The sequence below is a fragment of the Daucus carota genome, chromosome 6 (assembly GCF_001625215.2).
Source record: "Daucus carota subsp. sativus chromosome 6, DH1 v3.0, whole genome shotgun sequence".
NCBI classification, from domain to species: domain Eukaryota; kingdom Viridiplantae; phylum Streptophyta; class Magnoliopsida; order Apiales; family Apiaceae; genus Daucus; species Daucus carota.
Window position 1 is genome coordinate 38,567,891 of NC_030386.2, and position 23,804 is coordinate 38,591,694.

The 23,804-nt window shown below is 34.6% G+C and overlaps 2 protein-coding genes and 1 non-coding gene across 4 annotated transcripts; 1 reads left to right on the plus strand and 2 right to left on the minus strand.

Annotated features, from left to right (window-relative positions):
• Positions 1-151: 151 nt before the first annotated feature.
• On the minus strand, positions 152-241 carry LOC135147461 (small nucleolar RNA snoR8a). Its single transcript, XR_010285035.1, has one exon. It is a non-coding gene; the product is annotated as a small nucleolar RNA snoR8a (small nucleolar RNA).
• Positions 242-4,428: 4,187 nt separating this feature from the next.
• Positions 4,429-18,765, plus strand: LOC108227494 (pre-mRNA-processing protein 40A). Its single transcript, XM_017402658.2, has 29 exons — positions 4,429-4,568; positions 4,676-4,745; positions 6,125-6,190; positions 6,295-6,609; positions 6,689-6,883; positions 8,015-8,076; positions 8,222-8,291; positions 9,898-9,950; positions 10,057-10,114; positions 10,196-10,503; positions 10,591-10,663; positions 10,915-11,013; positions 11,096-11,164; positions 11,241-11,318; positions 11,489-11,575; positions 12,518-12,552; positions 12,658-12,763; positions 13,329-13,409; positions 13,504-13,596; positions 13,675-13,728; positions 13,913-14,029; positions 14,160-14,258; positions 15,367-15,414; positions 15,539-15,631; positions 16,314-16,421; positions 16,565-16,629; positions 16,733-16,835; positions 17,786-18,229; positions 18,319-18,765. The coding sequence occupies exons 2-29, from the start codon at positions 4,713-4,715 to the stop codon at positions 18,454-18,456; spliced, it is 3,150 nt and encodes a 1,049-aa protein (XP_017258147.1). The 5' UTR covers positions 4,429-4,568; positions 4,676-4,712; the 3' UTR covers positions 18,457-18,765.
• Positions 18,766-20,123: 1,358 nt separating this feature from the next.
• On the minus strand, positions 20,124-21,882 carry LOC108226604 (uncharacterized). Of its 2 annotated transcripts, none has more exons than XM_017401591.2 (3): positions 21,328-21,882; positions 21,045-21,153; positions 20,124-20,835 (listed from the first exon to the last, which is right to left on the minus strand). In XM_017401591.2, the coding sequence occupies exons 1-3, from the start codon at positions 21,646-21,648 to the stop codon at positions 20,357-20,359; spliced, it is 909 nt and encodes a 302-aa protein (XP_017257080.1). In that variant the 5' UTR covers positions 21,649-21,882; the 3' UTR covers positions 20,124-20,356. The 2 variants fall into 2 exon arrangements, with proteins under 2 accessions (XP_017257080.1, XP_017257079.1); XM_017401590.2 differs by having other exon boundaries at positions 20,124-20,838; positions 21,328-21,881.
• Positions 21,883-23,804: the final 1,922 nt, after the last annotated feature.

Sequence of the window (23,804 nt, forward strand, 5' to 3'; positions counted from 1 at the left end):
TCAATTTCAGGAGCGGCCAATCTAGACAGAAACAAATTAAAATCATCTCTGCCTTATTTTAAAACCCAGCTCCGTTTTAAGACACAAACAATCATAGTACAACGTATACACACAAAACACAAGAAATACAAACACAAAAGCAAGTGGTAATGGTTGCTCATATTCTATGGGTGTAATATGAGTCTGTCATGCCAATCAGGCATTCAGTACGAGGAATTACTTTTATAATCACCGCAACCATTATTCAATCCCTCCGTCAATTTTACCAAATTTGAGAAAATTAGATATATGAAAGTTGCAAGATCAGAAAGATGGGAAGCAGACAAGTAGCGAAGTGAGAATAGTGAAGACTGAAGAGTGCGGCTGATGAAGTAGATGAGTGTGTTTATACAGATAAACACATGCGCTCTACGTCAAACCCTAATCCCGGGTCAGGTCCACGGTACACGCTACCGTAATGGGCTTCAAAACTGACTTTGTGGCTTGGGGCCTTGGGCACGTTTTTTTCTTTCTTTCTATGTACTCCTCTTGTGTCTTCCTCGTTTTTTAACAATTTTTTTCAGTGCTTTACGCGTCTATAAAACACACACTTTTATAATTTTTTTCTAAATTCTTTTTTCCTAATTTTTTTTTAAAAAAATTTACAAAATTATATTTTATATAAAAGTATTAAAGTGCATGTCACGCCGTTGTCTCTCAATATTAAGAATTGTGAAGAGACAGAAGGCGTAAATAATACGGGGTGCCAATTACTTTTTTTCGTATCTCCTGTTTGAAAAAACTTTAGTTAAAAATTGAATAAAAAATAGAAATAAAATTCACAGAAAATGTATAAAAATTTAAGTTCTGATAACATATTTTCATCGTCTAAAAATTTAACACTAATTTTGTGATGTTAATTATATTTGTCGAACTTTCAAATACTTGTGATAATATTTCAAATCATGTATTATCATCATAATAAAAGTTATTTTATTCACAACAGCTTAATTAATATTAACACAATATTTTTAAAATATGGCGAGTAACTATAACCAATATCATCTAAATACAAAATCTTATATATTTCGTCAATTTATCGCAGCACAAAATCTTACATTCTAACAAGTTTAAGCATCATGGTAGATACTCTGATCTATATAATTGTTTCTTTTCAAGAAACATGGATCATGCATAAATCCTATCAATCAATAATAATTGCAAAAATTATTCTTGAATATTGCAATACTTTTAATATAGATGATTTTTGAAAAGAAAATGGAGTACAGGAAAATATATTTTGCTCAAATATTTCAGAGTGCGAGTAAAAAGGATAAAATTTCACTAATCCGTGGCCTCACTTGTCGGATTACATTTTATTATAAAAGTCGGCTTTATAAAACTGAGTTGAATTTTTTTCTTTTTAATACCGAGTTGAAAACTATTTTACTAAACTCCAAAATGAGTCTATTGTACATATAATCAAAATAATGAAAAACTGTGATCGAGATGTAACATTTTACTGTTAAAGTCCAACCTTTAGTATCATTACAAAAATCACTTTATAAACAATATTAATTTTCATTACTTATACGTTCGATCACAACTCTCTGTGTTTTGATTATTGGTAGAGTAACCATTTTGTATTTCTACTTCGTTTTCTTCAATAGTCTAGTTTGTCAGTTATCAATCCTTAACATTGCAAGTCAAAAATACACAAAATTGTCCATACACGTTTCCTCCCCAAACCTGAAACCATTTCGTATATACAAAAAAAAGATTGATATCAAATAAATATATTTTTATAATTCTTAAATATTCATTTATAAAAATTTATCTTATTAAATGAAAAATTAAAAATAGTGTATAGTTCTGAATTCTGATATCGATTTTGGTTTAAATCAAGATTTATTACAAAGAGATTGTTAGTTTTTTTTTTTTTTGAAAAATATGGCTTATAGCCTTACAAATGAGTATATGTTTTACGAAACTCTCGGGTGAGTCAGGGTCGAACCCAGGACTTACCCCTGAACACACTTGCCTAGACCATCTGGTCATCCATACGACCCCATACAGGCCATTAACACAGAAGTAGGTATATGTATAACTCAATGATTATTTTTAAGCCCGTATTTTACTTGGTCAATCTTTAAATTTGTTGTGTTCTTCTTAACGTGTTTGCATACTTTTCTTACGTAGACCACAAGAATTTGGTCTCTTTGCCCATCCCATCTGCTGTTATTCTTGTTTAAAAGCCTGACCTCCCTTCTCTTTTCTCACATTATATTCGCTTTGTCTCAGCTTCATTTGCCGTTAGACGGCACACACATCATGCAAAATCCGCTATAAAATCCCAACAACTAACCATCAATCATACTCATAGTTTAAGTGAGGACAAAATGAGTGAGACGGAGGGGTTCTCGAAAGGGCGAGTCCCCTTTGCATGGGAGAATCAGCCCGGGATCCGAAAAAAAGATACGTGTAAATTTCACGAATCGAGTGGAGCTGTTGCTATGAAGCTGCCTCCACCGCCTGTTAAACAGCCTGAGGGCGGAAAGGCGGGTTTGATTGATCTGCAAGATATTCCTCTGCCTCCGTGTGCCTTTCAGCCTCCGATATCGAGGAATGGTTCGAAGAGAGATATGCAGGATGATCCGTTTCTAGCGGCGTATAATAAGTGCACAAAGAGTAGTGATAGTACTAGAAGAAGATCGAGTTTTAAGAAGAGGGATGGTATTAGTATTTTTTCTTGCAAGCGTTCATGCAGTGTGAGAGATGATAGTATTGTTCGGATTTCTCAGCTTCCGATTCAGAGACCGGAATAAAATTGACGCTGGTTCCTGATTAGTGATTGTTCAATTTGATACCAGTAGCTCGGAAAACGATTCATATGATGAAATAGCTACTTATCCTTGATTAGTTTTAGCTGATGCTCAGAGTATCTAAATTGTAACATCTGAGGAGTCTTCGTAATTTTGAGGGCTCTGTCTCCTTGTTCCAATTTTAGTTTTAAATAATAATAAGACATCATTTTCTTAGTACGGCAGTGATGACTGATGAAAGTAAGATCAGGAAGGAAATTTGCATCGAAGATTGTGTGATCCTGGAGTTGGACTGTGAACAAATAATTACTCAGACTCATCGCAACTGCGGATTATTTTATCATATTTAAATGTTTTGAATGCGGTTTTGAGGGTTTAACATATTTGATTTTTGATTTTTGACTAGTGCTAGGTACACAAAATTGTGTAAAAAAAATTTGTCTATAACATTTCGTACATAATTATATGAACCAAGCATTTTTCTTTATATTTTGTCCACCGCTGTGAGCCTGCAATTTGGTTAAATAATTGAGATTAATATCATTTGATGATTCATTTTGACGGAAATTGTGTTCCATACTTAATTGACAAAACAATCAAAATATTTATTTTATTTCCTTTATTTAATCAAAAGATGTAGTTGAATAAACAATAAATTGTGATGTTAAGTAATTCTCTTTCGGTCATAATATTTTCAACACTAAAATTCTATTAATTAAAAAATTAAATGAAGTGTTGTTAAAAATTGCAAAAATATACAAAACATCATCATTTTATTGAGATAAATTATCTTCATAGATTTCGGTAACATAAATTCGTACCAGACATCACCACCATCCACTAACTCCTCAATCGAGTTAGTTGGTCGGTAATATTAGACCCGACCTAATTCGACACGAATTCGACTCGTAAAATTTATTATTTCAAAATATATGATATTAGACCCAAAGCAACAATTTTAATTAAAAACGGTTTTAAAGTCTATAATAAAATTTAATATTATTAATTTAAGAACAAAATTTTACGAATAAAAAAATTATTTACATCATATTGTTCAATACTTATTAATATAAAAATTTTGTCACCAAATTTATCCTAAAAATTTATCAATACTTTATTAATTAATTAATGGTTTGAATTTAAAATTCACTTTCAATATAAAATCTCAATTAAATTACCTTTTAGTAATTGAAGTTACTAAAAAAAGTGCATGGTAACATCATATAACATGTTTTCAATATTTTTATTAAAAAGTTAAAAATAGCATATTTTTATCGAAAATATTAACTTTTAAAACGTGTTAATCAAGTTATAAAAAATTTTTGAGATAATATTTATAAAATTAAAATTATAATATACATTAAATTAATACAATTTACACGTAAATTTATTATAATATACACATTTGTAGCCCATCCATTATATTTTATATGTAAGTGTGCCTGACAACAATTTTTTTTGGAAGCCGTTGGAGTTTTTGCACCGATTATTAATGAAATTTAATAGATTATTATCCCATTAAAAAATCGGAATATACGATACCCTTACACAAATACATTATATTATCATATATTATATTATAATATGTTTTAGAACAAAATCGCCAATTTAAAACTACACAAATATTAAGAAGAGCAGCACATCTATCACTCTGCACAACCTCGAATCATACATCTAGGGCTTTAACACCAGCTGAAGAAGCGAAACGATTGCCGCAAGCTCCATCGCTTCTCTCGATTATCGCGCCACCGAATCTTGAATACAGAGGTGCGCATACACAATTTTACACATCTAATTGTAATTTTACTCGCTTATTTCTATTTCTTGTTTCAGCCTAAACCTAATTTCCACGCGTTTGTATTTATTTTTCGCAGATTATTTTGATTGCGTGGACGTTTTGCGAGGTAGGCAATGGCGAATAATCCGCAGGCTCCCGGTGGTCAGGTGATTAAATTTCTGTATGATTCGTCCGCCGTTTGGATACGTTTGGATATGTTTTGATATTATCCTGTTGTATATGAGATATGAATTTGTTTATGTAAGTTGCGTAGTGCTAACAGAAATTGTTGTGTGTGTTGTTTGGGAATTGTGATTTGGAATTTTAGGTTATGGAGAATTGATTAGGAAGGAAATTAGTCGGAAGGAGGGTTATGTAATGGGTCATTCAGGTATATAAGATAAAAATTAGTTGGGGGATTAGTTACTTGAAATGATAATACACGGCTGTTCTGTTTGAGTGGTGTCATTTTCACACATAGTTTCCGTTGAACTCATTAACTTAAGAAAGATTGAAGTCAGTATAGTGCCATATAATATGTAGACTATCGTTAAGGGAGAATTTATCACATCGATGTAGACAAATGTTTAGGGAATGCGGACAAATGTAAGAATAAGATGATCTTTGTTGGATTACGTGAGATATATTTTATGTAGAGAATATTGTGTTAGTCATATACGTTGTATGTTTGCGGGGGATTTGGAGTTGGTCAAGTTTCACGAGCATTGTTATTTGATGTGGTTTATTTGTTAGTTGTGGGTATACTAGGTTTTTGTATCTATAAATATAATTTAATCCCGTGTACTTGTCTGACAATGGTATTTTACCCAATACTATCCTATATATGCTTCCTCTTGTTATCTTCCTTTTTTTAAAATATCATGAAGAGTTAATTTTATTATTATTTATGTACCAAAAGGGCATATATAACATCAGCACTACTGATTTATAATTGCATTGGTTTTTAGTGGTGTAATATGATGCGTAGAGGTAATTTTTTGGGAAATTTTTACGAAAAGGTACTAGGTGACCTTTTCAGCTTCCATTAATGTACTTGTACCATATTACTATTTATTTGGTATTTGGCAGGAATTGGTGGGGTTAATTATGACAAAATGAAAATAACGAAAGTCGCATTACCGATTATTAAATCTTTAATAAAGTACAAATGGTTTGTTAACATGTATTTGTATGTAGTAACCGCTTAGGGGAGCATTATTGTTGACTTTCCAATTGTGTCTTTGACATGTCCCGGTATTAACATCTGTGCATGAGGGATTATCCATTTTCCTGTATGATCATTGCATATATATATGAGATTGTTCCCCGTGTTGATGATTTTGTCTTTTCTATGGATGTGGCTAATGATTGGTCAAGCCATCTAAAGGTTTATATTGGCCTTCACTAGCTCCTTTACATGATTGTCTTGGATGCAATTCTGATCCGTGTGAATCAATAAATAAAAACATACCTTATTTGCATTCCTGGTAAAACACATTAGAATATTTAAAGCTCTATACATCTTATGATATCTTTTCTGTTATAGACTCTTCGGCCGCCTTCAGTTGGGCCCATGGGCTCCCAGAATTTTGGGGCACCCTACCCCATGCAGGTAAACAGCATCTTATTTGAACTACCACCATCTTATTTGTTTATTCTTTACTAGAGCTGATAATGATATGTACGGGCAATTGGGCATAACTTAATTATTTACAGTTTCGACCTATGGCTCCTGCGCTACAAGGCCAACATCCTATGCCGGTTTCCTCAGCATCACAACAATTTTCTCCAGCTGGGCAAGTCATGCATCCTGGTCAAGGGCAGCAGCCACTACAGTATTCTCAACCGATGCAGCATTTACAATCAAGGCCGCTCCAGCCTGGTCCTGTTCCTCCATCACAGGCTACTCAAATGCCTTACCTTCAGCAGAACATGACTTATGCATCTGGTCAACAACAGTATCAGCAAGCTGCCCCAGCAAATGGCCATGGTTATGGCGGTCCTGGAGTGCCTCTCTCTTCATCATATACTGTAAGAGATCTTGTTATTTTTTGTTTTCTGCATCTTGGAATACCTCTTGACTTCATATTATTTTATTGTTTTGTTTCAGTACACTGCTTCATATGGCCAGCCACAAAACACCATGAATATGCCTCCTCAATTTCAACCTGCTTCGCAAATACAAATGCCTGCAGTTCCTGTAGGGGGGCAACCTTGGTTACCACCTATTAGTCAAGGTTTACCCGCTGCTACACCTATGCAACCAATTGCACAGCAGCCTGCAGCTTCTCCTGGCCCTGTTACGGTGTGTGCTCGTAAATTCTCATATATCAGTAGTTAGATAGATTAATTACCTTATATACTACCTTAACATAGCAGATGCCCTTAGTTTATGTAACGTCATTTATGGGATTGTCCATCATTATTTTCGTATTACTGATTGTGGTACTCTGTACACCCATATTACATGATGTGCCCTGTTTTTAATTGTTAGTTACACACATGTTTATAATCATGCGAAATGAAGCCCAGATGAGCTTGTCGCATGTTATACTTGGACCATCATGGAATGAAGTTACTCTTTGACAACCAAACAATTTGGCGGCAAATGGGTGTCTAAGATAGTTTTCTTCTGTGGAAGGGACCCCCACTGCAGAAATAGGAGAGTATCATCCCATGTTTCAAAATCCTAACCGGGTGTAAGATTTATACATCCTCCAGAGCAAAAGGCTTATATCATGTTGTTTGAAAGCTCTATTGATGTAGAAGTCTAATCTAATAATAATCATTGCAGCTAAAAAGCATTATGTTGAAGATTATGAACACACTTAAAGAAAATCAATTCGTTGTAAAGCATACCTGCTTATTAGTTTAATATTTTCAAGATTATTGAGGAGAAATTTTGTTCTTTGTGCACATGATGGTGGAAGAGGAATAACGATTTTCGTACAACTGAATCAGTTCTTAGACTTGAGAGTACCATAATTAGCTATCTGAACCCAATTCGCTATCTTGGTCAATCTTAAAAGTTTCTAGACTGCTGAATATATGTCTATATGCTACTGACCTGGTCTACCTTGTAAAGTCACAGCGTTGTTAGTTTGAACTACTGTTAACCTGGTTCTTCATTGTGTTTCGAGTTCCCGTGTCGAGCACCCAACATTTGTACACTTATTTTAGGCCGAAAACATGAGATCTTTTGGATATATTGCTGATTGACACTTGGACACTTATCCATGTTGGTGATACCGGAGGTTGAGCATAAAATAAGTTCACCCTGATGCTTGGATTTATTTACTTTAATTATTATAAAATAGAATTATATTGTCTATCTGTCTGTTCTATATTTTTTCAGTTTGTATAAAAATTAAGTATGTTATTTTTACACGATATGTGATGAACTGATTTTTACTTTTATCACTTGTTGGGTCTACAGGTTGTTAGCTCCCCACATACTTCCTCTGATTGGCAAGAGTTTGAAGCTAGTGATGGGAGAAGGTAAGTTATCCTTTAGGCGTAGCTCTTGTGACCAATTCTAATTTTTTATATTGACAATCAGTTTCTTCAGGATATCTTTTTTTTTTTGCCTACTCACACCACTCTCCACATTTCTTTTCTTTCTGTTGAATTTTGTAATTTTCAGATACTATTACAACAAAATAACGAAGCAATCTTGTTGGGAGAAGCCTTTGGAACTAATGACACCTTTAGAGGTGAGGCATTGTGTGAATTACCCTCTGTTCTTGATAGATCATCATCATTATCTTCATTCATTGCTAGGAATATGCTCTTATGATTTTCTACTTGATTAGTCTTTGCTCAGTTTATAGATGGTGACGACTTTAGATGTACTTGATATGATCGAAGTTGTTTTTATGTAAATCCTCCTTTTATTTGCATGTTCCTCTGGTTTGTAGATGTCATGGAAAATCAGGGGATTATAACAACTGCTCTATTTGCTCACTGTGAAGGCGGTTTCACTTTCTCAAGGCAGGCAACAATATGCTATTTATATTTAAATTACTATGTGAAGGAGCATTGCTCTTGTGATATCGGTTGTGCAGACCTATTGTCTAATCGTAGTGCCACAGTCCTTGTTCATGTAAAAAATTGTAGATTAAAATATATAGCCGTTTAGTATTGCATCTATGTATATATTTGGTCATAGGCGGAGAACATTGATATTGTGTGACTTGTTAGTAATAGCCTCTACTAGTTTGCTGGTTTTGTTTTTATACTTGAACTGCATTACTTGCTAGTTTCTACTTCTGTTCGAGCATTCTCGTTCATGATTTTTTCTTTTTCTTTTGGGATAGTGCTATGGATCTCAATTTAATCGTCACAGTGTTTCTTTAAGTTACTGATTACATTATTTGTACAGATAGTATTAATGTAATAAGCCATCATCTGAGATTCTTTTGCCACCTTAGCACTGGATATTGGTTGATGTTTCAGAATGATTTCCACAAGCACACAGTTTGTTGTGACTTTTTTTGGTCCATTAAATGATATGTTGGTGCCAAGTAACTTTTCTTCACAGACAGTGCAGTTGCGAATCTTAATAGAATATGTAATTTGCTTCATTGATAATATGAAGCATCGTGATACTAATTCCTATACATGCCTTGTGGCGTTGCTTGTGCCCTTTCATGTGTGCATGGCTGGCCATATGCAGCAGTGCAGTAAAGTGAATTGTTCTTAATATGATTTCCTGATGTTTAATTGTATTACTCATCACTCTGTTAGCTAATTAATTAACATACTGCGGGCAATAGAACATGTGATTTTAGCAGATCACTTGGTCGATGTAGCCATCACATTCAGGTATGAGCTGTGCTTGGAGGTTTGAAATATAAGTTAGTAGGGCATTTTTATGAACTATGTTGAAATTTTGATATTAGATTGTGATGTAGTAAAGAGTAAAGACTCAATTTTTCTATTCCTTGTATTATTATACTTAAGCTCATGAACACTCCATTTTCACAAGTACTTTGATGCTACACTATATATTTACTCTCGCATCTTTCTATCATTTTATAGTATACCCATTTTAACCTTAAATTGTTTCAGGTTATTACATAAGTTTGTGGTATACCCATTTGATTGATCAAGTTCGTGTTACTCATTAATCGTTTTTTTTTTTGTGGTATATAATTGTTTCATTGCTCTCAAATATATATATATATATATGTCATCTTCATTACATGTCTATAGGCGTTGATGATAAATATGTAAATGACTGAATGACCATCGTTGATATCATCTTTGTGATTGTGCTCTTGATTTTTTTCTTACTAATGATAAGTTCTCCTTTGACAGAAAGCGGATGCATCCACTGTTTGGAAAGAGTTCACAACTGCTGAGGGCAGAAAGTAAGAGGCATTATTCATGCCTGTAGTTAGTAGTGCTGAGTAGTAATATTCCCGTTATGTTGTCATTTTGGTTTCATTGTCTGATTTATGTGTTCGGCCTCTGCAGGTATTATTATAACAAGATCACAAAGCAATCAAAGTGGTCCATTCCTGACGAATTAAAGGTTGCTATAAAGAAACTTTGGTATATTTGAATACTTATCTTCAACATCCTTTGAGCACTAATTCTAAATAAATGCCACCAGTTAGCACGTGAACAGGCTGAGAAAGCAGCTGGAGATGGATCACAGTCGGAATCAGTTATAGCTACTTCAGGAACGGCCAAAGAAATGGTTGATGTGCTGACTACTGCACCCCCTTCAAACGAAGTAGCATCGACAACAGTTGGGGTAGCTTCAAGCCCTGTTCCTGTTACACCCGTCAGTGCTCCCCTTATGACCATTTCTGAATCAGCTACACCTGTTGTGAATGTTGCTGCAGACACTACCACTGCAACTGTTGCAGGAAGTGTGGGACTTTCTAATGCTTCTGTTAATGTCAACACAACTCCAGTGTATGGTTTTATGATTGCTACAGTTTTATAGATAATCTTCAGTCTGAAGTTGAAATGATATTTACTTGTGCTTTCTTGTGACTGCAGTACTGGATCTGAAACTCCAGTTTCACGTGATGCTGGGAATTCTTCAGAGGGAGCTTCTGTGCAAGATATTGAGGTAGTGCTAGCTGTCAGCAGTCCAATAATAGTCTCCGTTGTGCTAAATGCAATTTTTGGTTTGCTACAAATAATTATTGCATCTCGTTCATTGTACTTTCTGACTTGCAATCTTGCCTACTGCTCTTTATTAGCCTATTCATGTTTAATCTTAACAGGCCATTCAGTTTATAAATAATGTCATATCTGGACAATAGATGCATGCTTTCAGTCTCTCATTAATGTGTTATGTAATGATTGTGAAACGAATAGGAAGCAAAAAAGGGAAAGGCGGATGCTGGGAAGATTAACTCGACGCCAGTGGAAGACAAAACTGTCGAAGATGAACCTTTTTTATATGCTAATAAGCAGGTACTGAGCCTGGATATGGACACATACAGGCAATTTATTCACGTAACTTTGTTAAATAACTTGAACAATTTTTTTTGTTTAGGAGGCCAAAAATGCATTCAAAGCACTATTGGAGTCTGCAAATGTGGAGGCTGACTGGAACTGGGAGCAGGTACAGTGTGTATGATATTTACATTACTGATAATTATTTTCTGCATCACATTTAATGACGGAAGGTACTGTGCTAGGCTATGCGAGTGATCATAAATGACAAGAGATATGGTGCCTTAAAAACACTCGGTGAGCGGAAACAAACATTCAATGAGGTATTATTTCTAAAAACATTCCCAATAGCTCTGTGATTGCTCTTTGACCGTATCCAGGGAAAATAGTTGAATTTGGCTAGAACTACTTTTACTTCTCTCAGATCAGCTGCAAGTCTTTTTTTTTTTTCTTCTTCTTCATGTCTTGATTGTTTCAATGCTTGTGCTTGAAGTACTTGATGCAACGGAAAAAATTGGAAGCTGAAGAACGGCGCTTAAGGCAGAGGAAAGCAAAAGAGGAATTTACAAAGATGTTGGAAGTAAGTTAGCTACAACTTGGAATTAATGCTGGTCTCGTCTTATGGTTTTCACTTCACTTATCAAATTATGTTTGCAACTACTTTGCTCAATTATATTTGTAACATTATGTTTGCAACTGCTTTGCTGTCCTGTTTGAATACTTAAAACGCCCTTTAAGTAAGCTCCCAGGGCTCTTCTCGTAACGCTTTGCAAATCTTTCTCCCTACCAGACTGACGAGGCTTGTTATAAATTTCATCAAAAGAATGTGGTGCCACTAATATGCAGGATTCGGTTTTCACAACATCATGTTTGCTATAATTTATGATACTTGTCCATTTCCAGATGTGTACTTGGTGTTATAATGATAATTATTAGAATATGAGTGGTTTAATTATTCATGGAAAAAATGGCAAACATGATTATCTTGTAAAATAAGACCTGGAAATATGTCTTTGACTTCCAAGAATCTAGGTATTAATTTATGTAATTAGAAAACATTAATGCTTTAATAAATTGGATTACTGTAAAGAGGAATGTTTAGTATTAAGGATAGTTGGGATCTTTTTAAATCACATCGGAATATAGCGCATATGGTTCGCAAATTGATCGTTGAGAGATATAGGAAAATGCAACGAAGTCAAATTTCAAAAAAAAAAAACTCACCGATTGACTGGAAAATCAAACTGGATACGGATGTGATTATGTGAGATCATGTGTGGGAGGGTGTATTTTAATTATGTGTAGTAACTTCTAGGGGACTGTCAGATTAGATTCATATAAGGGCTTAGAATAGTTTTTAGTTTGCATTTTAATTTTGGTTTGTATTTTGGTGTATGTGTGTGCGTGCACGACTGGATGATATATTTCAAATCTATTTTACCTGTATAGAAGGAAAGAGGTCACCAGTGTGGTTACGACATCTTTGCTGGTCTCCTGATCACAGTTTGTGTTTGTTGTGCAGGAGTCTAGGGAACTCACGTCATCCATGAGATGGAGGTAATAAGACTTCCTTTGATTGTTATGCTTTTATATTAGTATCTGACTGATAATGCAATGCATGTTATTTTGTATGACCAAGTGGTAATTACATTGTGAGTACAGCAAAGCTGCAACTCTTTTTGAAAATGATGAGAGGTTTAAGGCTGTTGAACGAGCTGCGGATCGTGAAGATCTCTTTAAAAACTATTTAGTGGATCTACAGAAAAAGGTAAACATCTGGGAACTAGTGCAAACAAATATAAGTGGGACGTTGTTCATGTTTATCCGTCGTTTTAATGGGGATGAATATGATAGGGAACTTGGTAGTGGTTGAGTTGCGACTTTACCACCCAAGTTGGCTCTGTTTATGTTTGTTGATTTAATCACCTTCATCACTTCTGTTCCATTTCATACCTTGTCTAGCATCACATTTTCTGGATTTCAAAGCTCATAAATTATTGAATTTCTTTCTGTATTTTGGTTTTTTTATTTGGTTGTGGGTGGGCTCAACCTGCCTCCTTCATTTGGGGGTTCCTATGCCTAAAAAACACTAAAAAAAGTCCTGTAAACATTTATAGGTGTAGGACTTCTGCAAGGTGATATGTGGATGCTATGTGATATATCTATCTCAAATTATTTTAGAAAATGTGCTTGTATATTTTTTAAGGATTAGACTAGATTAGATTAGCATCATCTGATAGTTAGGGAGGTTCTGCAATATATTGTTTACATGTATTATTTTTTTTTGCCATATGTTTACATGTATTATTGATATGTTGGGTTTCTAATTGTAGGAAAAAATGAAGGCTCAGGAGGAGTACCGACAAAATAGGCTCGATTACAGAAAATTCCTCGAAACCTGTGGTTTGGTCAAGGTATATATCCTTTTCAGGCGTATTCTACTAGGAAGGATAGATATTTGGTAACCATGTGTCCAGTTTTTATTATTATTCTCTTGGGTCATGGCAGGTGGATACTCAATGGAGGAAAGTTCAGGATCGTATGGAAGAAAGTGAAAGTGGTTCCCGACTTGAAAAAATTGACCGGCTGGAAATTTTTCAGGCAAGTATATTGAATTAAATTTATGATTTTAAATTTTGATCCAAATCTATTATTTTTTGACACTGGCAATTTGAACAGGAATATATTCGTGACTTGGAAAAGGAGGAAGATGAACAAAGGAAGATAAAAAAGGTGCCAAAAGATTGTAATTTTTTTTTTAATCTCGGTCTCACATCAAAACATGCAGGGTGCTATAAGTCTAGTGGGCATGTGGGTCAGCAAGTTGGTTGCATTTTGGTCAACTGGACTCAGGACTTGATCCGGGTTGCTTTCTGATTCATGTTCTAATTTTTTATTATTTTTTACTTAATTCAAGGAACAAGTAAAACGGGTAGAGCGGAAAAACCGTGATGAATTCCGCAAGATGATGGAGGTAGATGTTGCTTCTGGTAATTTTACGGCTAAAACTTTGTGGTTTGATTATTGTCAGAAGGTATGCACTGTTTATATTGACTTTGTAAACTTTTTTGCTACTCATTATATACTCAAATTGCGAAGCATTACTTTTTAGCTACTCATTATCTACTCAAATTTAATTGTGTGCTCTTTGGTTATGGTTCTAGGTTAAGGATTCTGCACCTTATCATGCTGTTGCACTAAATCTTTCTGGTTCCACACCCAAAGAATTGTTTGAGGATGTTTCAGAAGATTTACAAAGACAGGTACTTTTTCAAAGACCTCCCCTCCACCTTATGGCCCTGAAATATCTTTTATATCGGCTTATGAAGTTAGATTGATGAATGCCAATAGAGAAAATATGACTAGTATAAAGTTGGAATTTGCGGGAGATAGAGAAACTTTTACACAAATGGTTTTACCATTGATGCCAATGTAGGCATTTTAATATTGGCAACAACTTTTATATTGCTTAAAGTTCTGTCAGAAGTACAAGAAGCAACTAAAAACTGAATGATTTCCTTCCTTTGGAAATTTTGAAGCTAGTTACCAAGCACCAGGGTGTTGAACTTTCATACCAAAATACCACCTCAGAAGTAATCTATACCCTGAAACCTTGTAGAAATGGCACTATTGATGAATATAGTGACACAGATATCTTAATACCTTTTAAGCTATTTTTCGGGCGGCATGCAACTATATATAGGAACTTCTACTTTCTAGGAAGTGACAATTAATGAGATAATTTGGTTGACACTTTGTAACGAAAAGATGCAAAGTGGAACTTTCTGGGAAGTAGAAATTTCCTCCCAGTATAGGGATCGCCCCATCTTGATACCTAAGTTTTAAGTTCTTTTTTAGGCCGCGTGCACATATATTTAGTAATTTCAACTTTCTTGGAAGTGACAATTAATCAGATTGTTTGGCACTTTTAAACATGGGAAGTAGTTTCCACATATCATAGGAATCTACCCCCTTCTTCAGGTAGCTTACACTTTTCAGTATCCACGACCCTATGTGAGCTTAGTATGTACATTCATGGCCCTTGCAGTTTGAAAATGATGTAAGAAGCTTGTGACAATGTTAAAGTACAAGCAATGCATCTCTATCGAATAGGATTTCGGAATAAGAGACAAATACAAGTCTTTACCTTGGAGGAGACTTTAGTCTTCCAAGTTTATTAAACCGCAGGACAGCACCTTACAAGTTCTTTTTGAATGGAGAATTGTGAGCGACTTTTAAAGCAATTCTCTTCGGCAGCGTGCAGAGATGACTACCTCCAATATGCTATATATTTTACCCTTAAATTTTCCGTGTTTTTGGTAAATGGTTTTATGCGGAAATTATAACTATTTTCTTTGCATGTTCTTGCAGTACGATGAAGACAAGGCGAATTTAAAAGATGCTCTCAAGTCGGCAAAGGCAGGACATTATGCTTATAGATTCTTTATATGTTTTTCATATTACATTCCTTTAAAGGTTGTATGTGATGATATGTGCTTGCTTCTTTATCTTATCTCAGTCTTCGTGTTTTTACCTTTTGCAGATCACTGTTGAATCAAGTTGGACATTTGAAGACTTCAAGACTGCCATTGCTGAAATTATTGATTCACTATCAATATCTAGTATCAATCTACAGGTGTAGTGTCTTTCTTCCGTTATAAGTACTCTGTTTTAGGCGGTAAATTATTCGATTTTTTACTCCTTGTGGCTTTAAAATGAGAATTATGATCAGCCTCGGTCTTATCACGACATTTAACTTGACAAGTCCCTTTAGAAATGAGTTGCTCCAAAAATCCTGGTACCTAAACCTTAGAATCTATTAGAACCTGCTTGTCTTTCTTGCCCAATGCACAGTGCTGTACTGCAGTATATATCTTTATTACTGGTGGTATTTTGCAAAAAGATAAACACACTTGCAACCTGTTGTAGGTATAAAACATTCTAATTTGTTATTGACAGTTTACATCATAGTACCCTAAAACATTCACAATGGGTGAAAGGCAGTGTAATTTAGAGCCTTGTACTTCTTTATTTGTACTATTGTAGAATCTTGCTTTAATTTTAATACCCTTAAACTTTTATTGGTAAAATCATTTATTTGGCAACTCATTGAGGCTTCTACTTATCAGTGAATGCCACCTTTTATTTCTATAACTTCTGGATTGTTTACTTGGAAGTGTCTTAGTTTCCAAGCAGTGTGGCAGTTGTGCTTTAGATTGATTGTTAATGTTTTGAAACAATGCTACATGACTAATTATGTTACTGATTACTGGTTCACTAAGCTCTGTCTGAATATTGTACTGAATTCTACTCTGCAGCTTGTATTTGAAGATCTACTTGAAAGAGTGAAAGAGAAGGAGGAGAAAGAAGCCAAAAAAAGACAGCGTCTTGCTGAAGACTTCAGTGATAAATTGAGGACCATCAAGGTTAGTTACTGTAATGAGACCCCAGATTTAATATTCTCTACTGAAATCAATATTTTTTAACCACAACATCTTAGCTTATTACCTAACACCGAATTTGGGCTGTATCTTAGCTTAGCTGATTCTTGTTTTGGGTTGTCTTGTAGGATATAACTGCATCATCTGAGTGGGATGAATGCAAGCAGCTTTTTGACAGTAGCTCAGAGTATCGGTAATTCTTTGTCTTAATTATGGGCAAGCCTAGCTGTTTAATTACATGATTACTTGAAGTCACTTTTTGATATATTTACAATTATTTGTATGGCAATCATTAGAGCAATTAAGGAAGAGAGCTCAGCTAGGCAGATTTTTGAGGAACACATTGCACGTCTCCAAGAGAAGGCAAGAGACAAGGAAAGAAAACGAGAGGAGGAAAAGGTACACTTTTTTATTTAACTGTAGTGCAGATCTTAATCTGATTAAATGTTACTTTCAAGTTCAGTGATATATAAAAAGTATGTTGCCTTTTGTGTTTGGTCTTTCACTATCTTTGTTTGGAAGAAAATGTCACTGCTGTACAATGTTTGTAGCATGATGAATTAAAATTATAAAGAGAAAAATCCGTGTTACTCTTGTTAATCTCCTAAATTAGACAGGAAAAGGAAAAAAGAGTTCCTTCCCCTTTTCAATTTTGTAGACTCTCTTCTCTGCCCCCATCCTTCCAGATTCTGCAGACAAAGATTATAAATCATTTGCTCCATGTTGTTCAAGGACTATCTCTCAGACCCATGCACTTAAGTGATGCCACCTATAATAGTTCCGCCAGTAATGTATTTTATCAGTGCAGAAGGACATTATAAACTTGGAACTCCATCATTTGCTGTTAAATCCTGGTGAAATATCTGGGCTGCTTTGTCAAGCCTGTCTATTCACGACTGCGGTTTATCAGAATTTTTTGTTAATGAGAGTGATAAGTGTAAAGTTAGGAATAACAAATACAATAATCAAATGATTTGTTCATAGGAGGTCTTTAACTCGATATTAAATTATCGCAGTCTTGGAGGTTAATTACCTGTGCAATTCCTTCTCCCTTGTGAGTAAATTATATATGATGGATGATCTTGTACTAGTATGCTTCGTCTATATTGCTCCTAATCTTTCGATCATGATTTATTAACATACTTCTGCATGAAGGTGTAATGTCATTATGCTGTTACTTCACCTGTAAAGAGAAGGTTTATTAGTCCCTAAAGTGAAGGTTTATTAGTCTCTAAGCTACCATGTTAACCTTCACTATCACCTTCTTTGCGCCATACAAAGTTTTATTAAAAGTGAACTTCTTCCTCTTTTGTTGTGTTATGTTTCTAACTGTTGTCCCTGCTCTGTAGGCCAAGAAAGAGAAGGAGAAAGAGGAAAAAGAGAAAAGAAAGGAAAGAGAAAGGCGAGAGAAAGAGAAAGAGAAAGAACATGAAAAAGATAACGAGACGAGCGTCGAGCGGTCCAAGGACAATAATGAGGGTGAAAATCTGGATGCCGCTGACAATTATGTCCACAAAGAGGACAAGAAAAGAGAAAAGGACAGGGAAAGAAAACATCGGAAGCGACACCATAATGATGTGAATTCTGAGGAGGATGAAAAAGAGGATTCTTATAAGAAGTCTCGTCGACATGGCAGTGAGGATGAGAAAGAGCACTCAAAGAAGAGCCGTCGACATGGCAGTGATGATGAGAATGACGACGGGAAGAAGTCTCGTCGTCATGGAAGCGAGGATGAGATAGAGGACACAAAGAAATCCCGCCGTCATGGCAGTGGTCGTAAAAAATCTAGAAAGGTGGTTAACTTTCTGTGATAAATTTGTTATCATATGTAAATTGGTTACGACTTTAATGACCAACCTTGTTTTATGTTTTCTCCTTGTAGCATGCTTATACGCCCGAGTCAGATGGTGAAAGCAGACACAAAAGACACAGGAGAGATCACCGTGATGGTTCTCGTAGAACTGGTGGTCATGACGAGCTTGAAGATGGTGAGCTTGGCGAGGATGGGGAAATTCAGTAGTGCCTACTTCAGATACTCTAGGTTTCATAAAATACAAGACTCGGAGTCTAATCATACATTTCTTATCATTAATTCTGATGAGTTTGTGACCGGCAAGTGTTAACCCTTTTTGGTAATGTCTTGCTAGAATCACCTCCTTTGTTAAATTAGTATTCTGCTTGGTACTTGCCAATCATGTCCATTATAAATTGACTTCTCATATCGCAGTAATACATTGTTGTGGTCGAGAGGTGATTTTGTCTCCATAATAGGCTCTTACATTTTTATATTTGGAAAATAGAGTTTTCCTGACTTTCTTTTGGGGATTAATTTACAGCAAGCTCCGTCAGTGATGAGTGATGATGGATATTTACATGTCTTTGATGTAAGAAAAAACATGGCAAGACATCAGTGTTATTGTCATACATCCGCTTTATATATTTTCTTGGGGCATTTTTTATCGGACAGAAAAGTTCTATCTTGTATTGCTTTGTGATGATATATTTCAGTTTTTGAACACTTTCCCCCAGGGGATAGTTTTTTTCTTCTAAATAATTAAAGAGATAATGAAGAATACTATATGAAATTAAATGGCCGCAAGCAACTCCCTGAAGTAAACTTAATAACTTATTTTTTTGCTAAATAAGTTGTATATATTAACTTTGTATCTGTGCCTCCAACCTTGTGACTGCTCACTTGGGCTTGTTTTTTTTTTATGATGATATTTTCGGTGTATGCAAGAAATTCATAGAAGCCAGGATGCTTTATGGACACTGGGCAGTGTGCTAAAAATCGTCAATTAATCACTAATCACATGAAAATGGTTAATATAAAAATTGGTATTTAATATCAATATAAAAATTCGGACCAGTTAATGCTCGGACTATTTTAGTTAAAAACACACACGTTATATTATATTAGAATTTGTAAAATCATTAAAAGTTCAAATTGATCAACTAAAATCTGAAATAATTGATTAAAAATCGGTCAGAATATTAATATTTGTAAAAGTTGAGAAAAAAAATCTTAAAAGATTCAGGGGCCATCTATAGGGAGAGAGAGTCATCTATAGATCATTTGTTTGGTTTTTTAACGCTCTGGAGTCTGGACGAACCAAAATTCAGCCGGACGAATGGGCTTCACAATTCTATCTGGGTATGTCACTGATGCATCTTTCCCATAGGGTACGTGTTATTTCTAAGTTCATTGTAAATGTGTTATATCAGTGTTTAGTTAATGAAATCAATTTCATAGAATAAATTTTAAAAAGAAAGATATGAACTTATCTAATTATTATTCCCATTAAAAATGATTTTTTTATTTATATTAATCAATATCTTTATTCATATTTAATATTAATAATAAGACTTATAATTAACAGAGGTATAATAAAATCTTTTTAAATTATTAATTATTTCAAGATTATAAAATGATTTAATTTATTTTTTAGATTAAAATTTATTATATGTTCAGTATATAATTTAAAAATTTTCATCCATCCAGAAAATATTGTTCAGATCAGTCAAATGACTCACATGAATGGTTCAAAAACTCGAATGATCCAGAAATTTATGTCGGTCAGAAAATATTGTTCAGATTTATCAAATGACCCCTTAAGGAAACAATTTAAAATAATCATATATCAATTTAGTAAATGTTACTAAATTAATTTTGATCAGTGACCCGTGAATCGTGATTAATCATTTTATTGCAAAGAAAGGTCTGAATAATTCCAATAACGTGGCCTGATGCCCGGGATTTCCTGAATGTATTCAGCACATGAATCCTTAGCCTTGTACGACTTAAAATTTAATGCCCAACCTATAAAACTAGTACATACATACGCTGGAAATTGACCAAAACTATGAATGACTGAATGCGACTTGAAAAGTATCTTAATTAGCTTCTATAAAACTCATAATTACACTCTAATCAAGTCCATTACAATGTCAACGCTAATATCTTCTAAAATGCAATCTGCAATCTCCTTGCCTATTATTCCTTTCCCCTGTTCAAAAACATTCCATTCTGCTGAACACAAAACGTCTCTATCAAATAGCTGGTTTGAGTAATTTGCATTCAGAGATTGTGTAGTCCATCTTAGAATATTCTCACACAAACTCTTGCCAAATGCCTCAGCTCCCAGAGCTTCTCTAAACTCACAGGGCCTCTTGTTGTTCAATCTTTGAGTCTCTACAACCTCCTTCACACAGTCGAACAGAAGCTGCTTCGTTTGCAGCAACGCTAACGTGACTTTCGTGTGTTGAGAATGTGAATTAGGCTTAGAAACCTCGCTTGTTTTTCCTGATAAATATTTTTCTAGTGATTCGTAGGAATCGGAGTAGATAGAGTCACTGGAGACTTCTTCGCGCAATATCTCCGTGTTTTGAATTGTTTGATCTACTACAATGAGTAGGCACAAAGTTACAAGTAGTAAGTATGCGTATAAGTAGGAGTTTTTGCTTAAATTTTCTTGACATAATATTTGAATAATTCCTTTTTTTTAACATGGCGCCCTCGTGGATTTCCCTCTTCTCCCGGTAACAAGATATTCAAGGGTTCGAGCCTCAGAACAAATATAAAATAGGCTTTGCGGTAAAGAAACTTACTTATATGAACAGGTGACTCTTCATTAGACAATGCTGCTTCAAGAACTGAAACAGGACTGAGCTGCATCCTGTCTTCTGAAATCTTCTTCATCTTCCTATCCATATCACCCTGCAGGTCATTTTTGTTGAGAACCAGTTGGCCTCCGCTAAACCAGAGCTCTAATACCATGTTGAGAACCAGTCAATCTAAAACGTTAAGATTTTGGATGGACTGGTTCTCAACAATTTTATTAGTCATTAAAATTCCCATACACACATGAATCGACTTAAAAAATGCTCCTACCTCATCATCATCGAGTAAATTCCCATGCCTGTGCTGGCCTTTTCGCGAAAACGTACCCTCTGCACTTTTTCTGCTGCTCCCTCTCTTCACTCCAAGAATTTCAAACAAAGCCTTTACAGCACTCGAACACCTCGAAATTATTTTTCTCCTCCTGCACAACACTTCGCTCCTACACGCCCTCCTGAAAATTCTGTTCCTCTTCGAAAGCATCACATTTTTTCGATACCCTCTATCGATGAGATAAAGCTCAAGGACAAAAGGCTCCTGTTGTTCCTGAAGCAAGTCTCCAAGCTGTTTGGTCACAGAAGCTGTGAAAGCCATTGGATGCTGAAACAAAAGAGCCAAGATTTTGAGTTGTCAGTGCAAGAAAAAAAACAAGAAATGGGAAGACATAGTTGTTTGCTGTAGGTGTTGTATTTATTGAGAAATCTGTCAGTTGGGGACTGAACAAGAGTAGATTTATTACAATTTTGTTGTGTTTTGTTTAAGAGGACCGGAGAGTTGGGTGAGGGAAGGTAAAGACAAATTAGTGATTTCAACAAAGGGCCGATATATACGACACTTCTCTCCATGTCAACTCACTATTTTGGCTATTTATTCTTTATGGATTATGGTATCTTGCTACAGTGAAAAGATGCGAGTAAATTAATTGTACGTACATGTGTAGTGATGATAAAGGGGTGATTGGTTGGATATCAGAATCGGACAGGGCCACAGGGGTTCAATTCCACTTTGCCAAAACAAGAAAGAAAACTCAATCATATTAGTTACTCCCACTGTCCCATTTTAACTGATGTTTGACTTTTTAACACATATATTGAGGCGTAAAAAAACAATAGCTACACTCAATAAAAAAGTTCAATTCTCATATCCAGTGTTCTAAAAATCGCTGAGTCGGCCGAGTACTCATTCCGAGTACTCGTTTTTTATCCCTCGTCCGATCCGAGTTCCGAGTAATCGGGTTCAAAACCGATTTATTAAAAAATCGGACAAAACTCGGTTTGACTCCGAGTACTCGAGGTCAAATCTGAATTTGACTTATCAATTTTTTTTTATTGTTTTATTTGAAAATTATTTCAAAAGAGACTAAACGTAAATTTATATATGTTTTGTTTTTTTTTTTTTTGCAAAGTATTGACATTAATTAGACAATATATGTGTTTTATCATTAAAACTTGTGAATGATTATTATCTCAAAAACTATCAAACAAGTAACTTTTATTTGAACTTCATTATTCTAGGTGTGTTATTAAAATATTAATATTATTAGATAATTTTATTATTTATCAGTATATTATATATGAGAGAAAAAATTAATTAAAAAAAATACCCGATTAGTTATCCGATAACTCATTCCGAGTACTCTCCCGAGTTCCGAGTACTCATTTTTTCGGAACCAAACCGAGTTGGACCGAGTTCCGATTTTTACAACCTTGCTCATATCAAATAAAAGTTTAGATTCCAAACTTTAATTTGATATAAATTTTATAAAGAATAACTATATTTAGATATGATTTTTTTAACATCTTAAAATACGTGTAAAAAAGTCAAACGCAGTTAAAATGGGACGGAGGGAGTATAAAAAAATTCATTCTGTGCCATAGCCCATAGGGAATTGTTTTTTTTATAACCGATTCAGAATAACTAACATTGCATACACTATGTTTCAAAAAAAAAAAAACATTGCATACACTAACATCGGTTTGGAAAAATATACTCCCTCCGTTTCAAATTAGATGTCCACTTTAAAAAAATCACATAGTTTAAGAAAAGTGGAGGTACACAAGTTAATTGTATTAAATGATCAAAACATGTGAAGTGAGATTGATCTAGAAAATATAAATAAGAGATATGTGATGTGGAATTGAATTTGGAAATATAACTTTGCATTGAAAGTTGAAGTGGACAAATAATTTGAAACAAAAAAATTGAAACGGAGGGAGTAACTTTTAGACACAATTATATGAAAAATTTCTTTCCGAATCATTTACTTTCTTCTGGGAACATTTAATCTCTCTCTCCCCCCCCATATAAAAAAATGGTTTCGAAGACAAAGTGTTAGCTGGCCTTTTGAACTAAGATTAAGCAAATAAAAGAACTAAATTGGGTGTTAGATTAGTTCAATCTATGAGTATGAATTTGTTAAATTCTGGTAGAACGCATATATCCATGTGCCGCCGCACGCCGGGCACTGGCCCTAAATTTCGTTCATCTGTCACCCCATCCCACACTAAACACAGACATACCATCATTCTATGTGACTAATACGCTTTATGTAAATCTAACCTCCACATATTTTTTTAAATTATATTTATTGTGTGTATTTATTTACAAGTAACAAATTGGATCCCACGAGAAGGACCTACCTTCCATGTGTCTCAGGCGTGGATTATAGGTAACCTTCACATCCGCTTCATTGTCTAATGTCACTTTAATATTTTCAATGTGTTAAGCCATTTCTGAATATCCAGGCTCCC

Coding starts and splice junctions, on each gene's coding strand:
- LOC108227494 (XM_017402658.2), top strand. CDS start 4,713: ATGGCGAATAATCCGCAGGCTCCCGGTGGTCAG. Junction 11,014..11,095: donor TTTTATATGCTAATAAGCAG/GTACTGAGCCTG, acceptor TTTTTTGTTTAG/GAGGCCAAAAATGCATTCAA. Junction 12,764..13,328: donor TAGTGGATCTACAGAAAAAG/GTAAACATCTGG, acceptor TTCTAATTGTAG/GAAAAAATGAAGGCTCAGGA.
- LOC108226604 (XM_017401590.2), bottom strand. CDS start 21,648: ATGGCTTTCACAGCTTCTGTGACCAAACAGCTTGGAGACTTGCTTCAG. Junction 21,154..21,327: donor ATTTACTCGATGATGATGAG/GTAGGAGCATTT, acceptor AATGACCTGCAG/GGTGATATGGATAGGAAGAT. Junction 20,839..21,044: donor AGAGTCACCTGTTCATATAA/GTAAGTTTCTTT, acceptor TACTCATTGTAG/TAGATCAAACAATTCAAAAC.